The 10,542-nt window shown below is 49.3% G+C and overlaps 2 protein-coding genes across 3 annotated transcripts; one reads left to right on the top strand and one right to left on the bottom strand.

Annotated features, from left to right (window-relative positions):
* The first annotated feature begins 2,232 nt into the window (after window positions 1-2,232).
* On the top strand, window positions 2,233-8,021 carry LOC127327175 (auxin response factor 14). Of its 2 annotated transcripts, none has more exons than XM_051353939.2 (10): window positions 2,233-2,629; window positions 2,724-2,780; window positions 3,347-3,532; window positions 3,604-3,706; window positions 4,448-4,538; window positions 4,629-4,793; window positions 5,017-5,133; window positions 5,204-5,279; window positions 6,460-6,622; window positions 6,918-8,021. In XM_051353939.2, the coding sequence occupies exons 1-10, from the start codon at window positions 2,279-2,281 to the stop codon at window positions 7,796-7,798; spliced, it is 2,190 nt and encodes a 729-aa protein (XP_051209899.1). In that variant the 5' UTR covers window positions 2,233-2,278; the 3' UTR covers window positions 7,799-8,021. The 2 variants fall into 2 exon arrangements, with proteins under 2 accessions (XP_051209899.1, XP_051209900.1); XM_051353940.1 differs by having other exon boundaries at window positions 2,234-2,629; window positions 3,622-3,706.
* Window positions 8,022-8,146: 125 nt separating this feature from the next.
* On the bottom strand, window positions 8,147-10,202 carry LOC127327176 (O-methyltransferase ZRP4). The gene is made up of 2 exons (XM_051353941.2): window positions 9,219-10,202; window positions 8,147-8,576 (listed from the first exon to the last, which is right to left on the bottom strand). The coding sequence occupies exons 1-2, from the start codon at window positions 10,140-10,142 to the stop codon at window positions 8,277-8,279; spliced, it is 1,224 nt and encodes a 407-aa protein (XP_051209901.1). The 5' UTR covers window positions 10,143-10,202; the 3' UTR covers window positions 8,147-8,276.
* Between the last annotated feature and the right edge of the window lie 340 nt (window positions 10,203-10,542).

Here is a 10,542-nt window from a genome sequence, read left to right on the forward strand (position 1 = left end):
CCGCGGCCCGATGCCGGAGTAGGCCTCGCTCTCCCTGAGCGGGAGCAGTGGCGGCCGAGAGGCGAGACCATCCATCCAATCCAAACAATGGCTAGGCGCCGAGACACGGAGCGGACAAAAACAAACAAAGACCAGTGAGAGGGAGCCAAGCACGAAAGCCTTTCCGAGGCCATTGCTTTGCTACGCCCGCCGTCCCCATCCACATCCATAAAGGCGCCGTGCTACAGTGCAGCGCGCGGCAGGGCTGGCTGGCTGGCTGGCTGGCGGTGGGAGCCAGCAGGGGTTAGGGCATCTCCAACCGCGTGACCCAAACGGACGCGCTGGGCCGTCCGTTTTGGGCCGTTTGCGTGGCCGCCCGGACGCGCGGACGGAGTCCCGCGTCCGCGCGTCCGTTTGGGTCGCGCCCTGCGCCCAACGCGGCAGGTTTGGGTCGCGGCCCCGTACAGTACTTTTTCTTGTAACCAACTCTCCCTGGCCCTCCCAGTCATTATCATAGAGTGAATCATCCCGCTCTACCTCAACAATCATGTTATGCATGATTACACATGCGGTCATCACCTCCCACAGAGTTTGCACATCCCAGGCTGCGCGGGTGTACGACGATAGCCCAACGAGCTTGGAGGATGCCAAACGCCCGCTCGACATCTTTCCGGGCTACCTCCTGCTCTTTGGCAAACATTGCCTCCTGCACTGAGTTGGGTTTTCGGATTGTCTTCACGAGTGTAGCCCAAGGTGGATAGATACCATCAGCAAGGTAGTACCCCTTGGTGTAGTGGTGACCATTGATCTCAAAATCCACATCAGGGGACTGACCGTACGCTAGCCTATCAAACACCTGGAGAGCGCCGCAAAGACATTGATGTCATTGTGCGAGCCAGCCATTCCGAAGAATGAGTGCCAAATCCATGTATCCTGCGAAGCAACAACTTCAAGAATGATTGTGCACCTCGAATGACCGCCGTATGCCCCCGCCAACCAAAGGGGCGGTTCTTCCACTCGGTGCATACGATCCTATGCCGCCAAGCATCCCAGAAACCCTTTGGAAGCGTTGATTGACAATGCACGAGCCGTGTCCTCTGCGATGAGGTTGCCGGAGGTACTGTTCTCCGAACGAACCTATCATCGCTCTGCAGAACACGTACATCGCTTCAAGCCGGTAGACTCACTCATGCGCGTGTACTCATCTACGAAATCACCGGCAACGCCATATGCAAGCATCCTAATCGCTGCCGTGCATTTCTGGTACGAAGAGAGGCCTACCTTGCCAATTGCATCCACTTTCGCGTGGAAGTAGTCGTCGTAGAGCTTGACGCCATCCATTATCCGGCGGAACAACGGTCTGGACATCCGAAAACGACGGCGAAACAAGGCCGGCGTGTACAATGCCTTGGGGTGGAAGTAATCGGTGAAGAGCTGGTCGTGGCCGCGTTCTCTTTTGCGGTCCAAGGCGGCGGCGCGCCCGGCAAGGACCCCGGTGCACGGGGATCTGCGAGACAATGTGATCGTGGATGATCGGCGCGACATCCGTGAAAAATTCGTCGTCCGAGTCCTCGTCGGACGACGTGTCGATGAAGTTCTTGAAGAAGTAGTCGTCGTCGTCCACCATGATCTCTGAGATGAAAAGGGATAAATTTTAGTATGCCCATTTCATCGAACACGTCGCACGCGGAGGCCATCCGGTGCGTCCGTAGGGACCTGCAGGCCATGGCCGTCTCGGCTGACTTGCGGTCTGCAAACACGGTGCACGAGAGCTCACCTCCGGCGGCAACGGCGCAGCTGCGAACGGCGGGAGGTCTCGCGACGGCGTCCTCCGACTCTGCTCCGACGCGGCGAAAGCAGCGCGGGGCCGCGACCTATGCTTCCGCCCCGCTTGCGGGCGTGTCGACGACGGTGGCCGGCGTCGACGCCTCTCCCAGATCGCCGGTCCTTGGCTAGCGGCGGAGCGCCGGGAGATGTGTGCGAGGGGTTTGTGTTTTGGGAGACAGACAGGCGGGCCAGGGGCGGACAAGGGGAGGACGCGAGCGACCAGCATCCGGCGTCCGCAGCCACGCAAACTCGTCCCAGATTTGGGCCGGGTTTGGGTCGTCCCGGACACCGCGGCCATCCGTTTTAGAGATAGGTCCGCGCGCTGGGCCGCGTTTTTGTCCGGCTCGACCCAAACGGATGCGCGGGCGCGGTTTGGGTTGCGCGGTTGGAGATGCCCTTACTGCTTGGCCATTGGCCAGTGGGAGAGAGACATGGCTAGAGGAGCGCGGGGCGTCCGGGGGAGAGCGCATTGATGTTGCCTGCCGCCACCGCTAGCCGCTTTAACTCCCTCCCTCTGCCCCGCCACGCCATCCACCGCGCAACCGAAGCGCGCGCATTTACGTGGTCTGGCTCTGGGAGATCGATGGGGATAGACCTGAACAGCAACGTGGAGGAGGACGGGACGGCGGTGAGCGCGGAGCTGTGGCACGCGTGCGCGGGCGCCGGGGTGGCGCTGCCGCGGCGGGGGAGCAGGGTCGTGTACCTGCCGCAGGCGCACCTCGCGGCGGGAGGCGGCGGCGGGGAGGCGCCGGTCGGGGCGGGGCACGTCCCCGTCCCCGTGCCGCCGCACCTCGTCTGCCGCGTCGTCGGCGTCGACCTATGCGTGAGTGTCGCCGGCTCGCGTCGCATTCATCCCGCTTCCTTCTTCTTCTTCTCCTCGCGCTATGTTCTGAGAATGAAGTTTTGCTGATGCGCAGGCGGATGCGGCCACGGACGAGGTGTACGCGCGGCTCGCGCTGGTGGCGGAGGGCGAGGTCAGTTTCAGTGCTGCTTCTTCAATCTCTTCTCGCATTCAGTTGCTCCGCGTTGGTGTGCTGTTGCTCCCATTCCCACTTGGGGATTTGGTCGGAGACTGTTCCATCAGCTCGCTCGCTTCTTGTTTCCCCGTTTCACTTGCATTTTCTTCCCTATAGCGTAGACAGCAGAGACCAGTCATGCTATGTATGGTTTTCGACAGTTGAATGTTGGTGCTTGAAGTATGAATATCATCTCCCATCATTGTTCTTTTTATCAAATGTGCTTTAGAGCTTTGTGGTTGATTAGTGTTTGAAGCATAATAGTTTGTCACCTTCGTACCAGTTGAGGCATACATCATTAGTTGCTTCCATCTCTTGCTTCTGAATGCGAGTCTTCTGTCATCACATTGAAGGCATAACAATACGTGGTAAATGAGACCATGACTGCACCTGTCCTGCCATACCAGTCAGCTTAATGACCATTAGTTGCGATTTTGCTTGCTCTATATAATTGTTTTTTCAATAAAGTAAAATGCTTTCCATTGATCTCTAAAACGCTAAACATGTTATTCTTGTGGGTTCAGATGTTCAAGCAAAACTACCGTGAGGGTGGAGCAGAAGAGGGAGCCGGCGAGAGGGAGGACGGTGATGGCGAGAAGAAGCCCCGCATGCCGCATATGTTCTGCAAGACGCTCACTGCCTCTGATACGAGCACACATGGAGGTTTCTCCGTTCCTCGCCGGGCTGCGGAGGACTGCTTCCCGCCTTTGGTGAGGCGCTAGCTTGGAGAAATCAATTTCAGTATATCAGTCGCTTGCATTGCTGATCTAACCACTTCCAGTTCTTCGATTTTGTGCAGGACTACAACCAGGTCCGGCCATCTCAAGAGCTCGTCGCCAAGGACTTGCATGGCATGCAATGGAGGTTCCGCCACATTTATAGAGGTGTGGAACAGGTCATGTTTACTTGTAGAGTTTTGTTGTAGCTGCTGCAACGTTCATATACCTTCATGCTTCCTCTGGAGAATTAGACAAAATTGGTAATGCATGTTTTCTCGAAAAAAAAATGATATGCTTGCTGCATGTACTTGTTGAAGGCCAAGTTTAGATGATCAAATTTGGTTAGCAAAAAGGTGAGCTTGATTATTATGGTTGTATTTGGAATTCAAGTCATTCGATGAGTAAAGTTGACAATTCGATTTTGTAAAGGGGGTACCAAGAAGTTTCTGTTAGTACTTGATTACTTGGTAGTATGAAAATGGGAATGTGTCCCCCCTTTGTTGCTTGCTATTTCTATTTTTTGTCGTTGCATCTTTGAGCGAGTGATAGCTTGACGCAAAGTTCCACAAATGGAGGTATTTTTTTGAATGCTCATATGGAGGTATTGAGGACCCGGGGTGTTGGTGATAGGTGACCTGGCTTTGGTTTTTTGTTTTATCTGAGATTTTAGTGTCATCAGGTTTCTAGTCGGGGTTGAGGTTTTTTTTGACCTACTTATTTACCTCTTCTTGGCTATCTTTGTAAACCACTGTGTGTGATTTAAGTGTTCAGCATTATCTCTGGCAAACTCACTACTCATTTTATCAGCAGTACTCCCTATGTTGACATGCATTGAATCACTTTATCTTAACATGGATATGCAATTGTGATGTGTGGTACTGTGGTAAATATTTTCTTGAATTCCAGGTCAACCTCGTAGGCATCTTCTAACAACTGGATGGAGTTCGTTTGTCAATAAGAAGAAACTAGTCTCGGGGGATGCAGTCTTATTTCTTCGGTAAGCATCTGGCATATAATAAAATAATGACTTCCATGTTTTCTTTTACATTCCTTTCAGCGGCATAAGCCATTCATATTCGTTTTACAGAGGCGATGACGGTGAACTAAGATTGGGTGTAAGGAGAGCTGTTCAGCTTCGAAATGAAGCCCTTTTTAAAGCTGTCAACAACAATGATTCAAAGCTGCACACACTATCTGCTATTGCCAGCTCTTTGGAAAACAGAAGTATTTTCCATGTTTGTTTTGACCCAAGGTTTGTCGACTAATGTAATTTTTGTTAAGAAACTTCAAATAACCATTTGAAGTCCTCTGCATTGCATATACTGTGGCTTCGCAGTGAGATTGTCCTTTTGTCATTTTTTTTTTCTGCTTTAACTAATTTGTCTGTGCAAGTTCGTGGTCCTTTGCTTATGCGGTTTCACACCTTATAAAATTGCTAGTGAGCTAAGTGATTCTATTTTTTCTTCTTTCCGCAGGAGTGGTGCATCAGAATTTATTGTGCCATATTGGAGATTCTCTAAGAACCTGAACCATCCGTTTTCCATTGGAATGAGATTTAAAGTTTCCAATGATAGTGATGATGCAAATGAGAGGTCTGTCCTTTTAACTCCACTGAAAATGATTTCTGTACAGCAGTCCTTTGAACATCTGTTTTGTTTTCAGGTCCACTGGATTGATTTCAGGTATTAGTGAAATAGACCCCATAAGATGGCCTGGATCAAAATGGAGATGCCTGATGGTATGTACTTGACTGAGATAGTGTTTATAGTTCAACTCAGGCCTGTAGGCTCTTCAGTTGCATGTTAATAGCCTGTCATGGTCTAGAAAAAATCTTCACTGTTTCCCCTGAAATATAGACCATGTGGACTTTCAAGACATAGTCGAATCAGCCATTCTTCAGTATTTACTTTTTCAGTATTTTCAGGGACCACACAGTTCTCTTTCAGAAACTGCAACTCTACTGAGTGCACTATCTGAATTTTCAGTAGTACTTGTATCAGTTAGTTATTTGAAGAGTGAATAAAATAATTGGGTACATGGACACAAAACATGTAAAGCGTTGTGACAGGCTGGTTAGAAGCTAAAGTTACATTAAATATCAGAGAAAATATTATGATGAACCTTGACAAGTTAGTAAAGTGTTGGTCTAAGACTTCTGAATTTTGTACAATCAAAGTGAAATCAAAACTTTTTCGAAACAGAACTTATGGGTTGCCATCGTGAGGATCTGACTCGTGACATCATGGAGCTGCAAATAGAAAATATCTATCACATTTAGAAGGTTTCCATTTGTGCAGTATCACTGCAAATGCTTTAACTTCTACATAGTAAAGATTATGTTTTCCACAGTTAGTTACTCCCTCTGTTCCATAAAAAAGGCGTATTAATTTTGCCAAAAGTCAAACAATGTAAAGTTTGGTCAAACTTTTAGAAAAATTGTCAACCTCTATAATGTCGAATCAATCTTATTAGATAAATTATTAAATATATTTTCGTATTATATATTTATATTATTATAATTATAATCCTTGATGTAATACACCCAGCCTCTGCATAGCTAGGATGCACACATCCGTTCAAGGTTACAAAAACGCATTGTTCATAACAAAAGAGATCTCTAGAATGAAAAAACATATCATGGTGTAGGAGCCGCTATCCTCAGACTATGCCCACCCATGTTGGATAATAAACTCCTTGGCTGAATTCTCCCATCGTGTAACCTTTTGAGTAATAAAGCACCCTTCTTCGAAAAAAATTATAATCCTTGATAAGTTCTACAAACTTGGTCAATCTTTACAAGGTTTGACTTTTGAGAAAATTTATATACGCCTTCTTTTACATAACAGAGGTAGTACTAAGTAATGGTCCTCAAATTTCTGCTAAAGTAATGTGGTTGCTTTTGTTTACATGTCTTACAGGTAAGATGGGATGATACTCGTTGCAACCACCAGCGCAGAGTTTCTCCATGGGAGATCGAAAGAGTTGGTGGTTCCATTTCAGTTCCTGATTATCTGCCAGCAACTAGTTCCAAGCGGACCAAACTGTACTATCCTCAAGGCAATTTGGATGCTCGAGTTACCGGTAGGTCCTCCAGTATGAGGCTGATATCTTTTTTTTTTTTTTTTGAGAAACACAGTACAAACGCAGGCGCTCACATACACGCGCATACACTCACCCCTATGAACGCACACACGCACACCCTACCCCTATGAGCACCTCCGGAAGACTAAGCCGGCGGATTGGATCTTGAAATTGACGAAGTCACCATAGGCGCCTCGCTGTCGACGGGAACGTCGCCTCCCACTGAATGAATATCTATTGGTATATGTAGCTTTATTGTGCCTCATGTCAGCTAACCCTTTGATCCAACTTGTAGATGCAAATGGTTGTCTGGACTCGGTGGAAACCGGAAATTTCCACAGGGTCTTGCAAGGTCAAGAATTGTTAATGAGTTCTAGGACTCAGGGTGTTGGACGCTCTCAGTCGCCTGATGCCACGAAATTTCGGACTCCGGATCGCAGGAGGTTCTCTGCTAATGCTTGGAACTGCATGTCGCATGGTTTAGCAAGCGGTCGCTCGCAGAACACGGAGTTTCCGTACCAATCCTCAGGCTTCGGTGAATCTGTCAGATTCCCAGAGGTCTTGCAAGGTCAAGAAATGTCTCAAGCAGTTCCCTTTTACCAAGGAACCCCTTTTGACGCCCGTGGCTCATTTGGTTATGTGCAACGATCAGTCGCACCCAGTGGACTGTCTTCTGGAACTCAAGGATATGCTCTTGGGCAGTTTACACCGTCAGCAGCCAAAGTATCTTCTCCATCTTCAGTTCTTATGTTCAACCAGGCGGCAGTTCCACAGTTTGAATTGGATGGCAGAACCAACTACAGAGGTGGGTATGGCAGTCAATGTGCCCCAGGCCACCTGGAGTTGGCAAAGGAAATAGAGACCTGGCCGAGTGTACAACGCCAAACGCCGAGCGAAATTGGATGCCGTCAATCCGACACTGGAAATGCCTTGGCCCCTGTGAACATCGCTGAATCAAGATCGGCTAATGGAGACATTGGGAGAAGCAGCTGCAGGTTGTTTGGTTTCTCCTTGACTGATGACAAGATACAGGGAGCAGGTGAAGATGGCGTGAAGGATGGAAGCTCAATTGAAGAAGCTGAGAGGGCCGACCCGCGTGTGCTCGACTTGTTTGGTTACACCCACCGTACTCCCAGTGCTCTGCATGCTCTCGTTGCTGCTCCCCTGGGGATGTGATGCTTATGTTAGTTTTTACTACGCCGGCTGAGTGCACATGGGAATGCCATTCTGCGAGTTCTCTGCACCGGCGATTATCTTACTTCTAGTGGTTGAGTGGTTGAAGAAACCACAATGTAATCGCAACTAGGATACTCTCAGTAATTCTTAGAGATCTTACTCGACATTTTGTTGCTTGGATCCCAGTGCTATTGCACTATGATGCTGCGTGTTGCTTCTTAAATTTCTCACCTCGTGAATATCTGGGCGCCAAACCTATGTATTGTCTTTGAAGTTCATCAGAATTGCTACACAACCTCTGGAAAACCTCAAAAATGTGCGTAGATACATTCTATGAAGAGAACGAGGGAAGATAAAATTTGTATATTCCTTCCTTTTCAAAATACATGCATTTGGCGTGGGCCATAACCAACTTATAATTCAGCTGAAAACCTGATGTAGGTGAGCTGGTGACCTATTATTGGGGCGTACAAAACGTTTACGGATAGACCTCGATGATTGACCTAAAGCCTAGAACCGGTAAAATCTGGTAGCCACTAAACCCAGCTTCCTGGAAGATCTTTTTCCACTCTTGCTCATCTCGCTCAATGCCATCCACAATTGTCATGTACAGGTCGAACAGGACCTGCAGCTCTTTGTGCTTCACACCTGACGGCCCGGCTCCAACCACTATGTCCATGATTATTACCTTTCCCCCGTTCTCTCTCGATGGAATAGATTTCTTGCAGTTCTTCAGTATCTTGACGCAATCATCGTGACCCCAGTCATGTAGAACCCACTGAAAAGGGCATTCAAAGCAATAGAATTATCTTTATTGAACATTTACAAAATCCATACATGGTTAGCTACTGTTCATCCCGTAAAAAAAATACTTCCTTGGTTTCATAATTTTTGTCATGGTTTTACCTTAAATTTAAACTAATACCAGGACAAGAATTATAGAATGAAGTACGGGCTTCCCCTACAGTAACAAACTGTCCTTTATCGAAAAATGTCATCCGTTCAAACGTCTGCACTCATTAGTTCGGTTGTTATGACCAGACCTGGGCGGATAGGTGTGCCACCAATGCGGCCCGCACATGCCTCGATTTTTTTGGGGTCCCAAATGGGTTGAGACGTTGAGTTAACCAACTATGCTAGCGTGTTTTTGTGATACTATACTTAGTTATAAATTAAATACCTTAGTTATCTTTGGTAGATTAACCAGCTACCACCTTCAAAAAAGTTTGGCACGTTAGGCCCATTTTTTTTTATTTCAGCACAGGGCCCCAAATTTTGCCGGCCCGGCCCTGGTTATGACATGAGGGGAAAACCTCAGCAATGCTACACCTACGAACAAACTCTTACAAAAAGTTGTTACGGATGGACGTGTAATCAAGGCATTGGGAGAAGTTTGCTAGCCGGACAACCCTGAACGTACCTTGATGAAGACAGCGTCTGCCGGTGGAACGCTCTCAAACATATCTCCGGCGACGTACTTTACGGCGGTGCCAGTCGGCGCCTTGGCCACAACGTGGCCGAGATCCATCACGGTGCATTCCATACCCGGGAACGCCTTGGAGATGACCTGGGATGCCGCGCCGAGGCCACCGGCAACGTCCATCAGGGAGGTTATCCCCTGGAATACCTCGCCGCACTCCCTGATGGCGATCTCCATGATGAAGCTGCTGTCGGAGACCATCGCGTCGTTGATGAGCGCGTCGAAAGCGGGGTCCTTCTCAGCCATCTTCCACAACGCCACGCCGTGCTGCTGCCTAAAGATGCACGGGTCCGGCAGCGCGTGCTCAAACCACGCGCCCATCCCGAGGTAGGGGGTGATGAAGGTGGGGTCGAGGATCATGGACATCATCGAGACCAGGTTCCGCGAGCCGACGAGGAGGCGTGACACCGGCGTGAGAGCATACAGGAGCTCGGCGGCGGCGTCAGTGCCGTTCGCCGTGGCAGTGCCGTTGCCGTTCGTGGTGGCAACGCCGTTGCCGTTCGCCGTGGCAGCGCCGTTACCATTCGTGGTTACAGCGCCGTTGCCGTTCGCGGTGGCAGCTCCGTTGCCGTTCGTGGTGGCGGACGGGACGACGTTCTGCTGCTGCTGGATGCTGAAGACGCCAGAGACGGTGAGCACGCGCATGAGGCGGCGCAGGCATGGGACCTTGGAGGGGTGTACCTTTACCCTGGCGACTATCTGTGGGAGGGTAGCGGCGCCGCCGTGGTGGTCGATGGCGTCGGCGAGGCGGAGGTCCAGCGCGGACTTGATGGCCATGGACTTGATGTAGGAGAAGGAGGTTCTCCATAGCTCGTGTTCGGCGTCGAGCAAGGCCTGGTCTATGCTATGGCCGTTGAGTGCCATGACTGATGGAGTGTGCTCCTGTTTGTGTTGGTGGACAACTGGATGTACAAGGAGAACCTAATGCTGCATCTATATAGAGACCGACGTGCCGTTCATGGTACACAAAAATACAAAGTGAGCGTTGCGACTTGCGACGCTCGTAACGACTGATTCAGCATCGAAGGTTCGGAAGATACTTGTCTACCACAGTGGCTATAGCTACAGAACCCCATTTCTACTTTGAATAGTCCTCCGATCTGTCGCATAAAGATGTGACAATTTTAAAAGGCCGGAGAAGCTACCTTAAAATTCAAACTAGCAACAAACATTCTTCCTACAGCAAGATTAGCTAGCGGTGTAAATCAATTTCAAACGATGCATTTAAGTTCATCCCGAACAACCCAGTCCTGACCAAAAACCT

The sequence above is a fragment of the Lolium perenne genome, chromosome 1, assembly GCF_019359855.2.
Source record: "Lolium perenne isolate Kyuss_39 chromosome 1, Kyuss_2.0, whole genome shotgun sequence".
NCBI classification, from domain to species: Eukaryota; Viridiplantae; Streptophyta; class Magnoliopsida; order Poales; family Poaceae; genus Lolium; species Lolium perenne.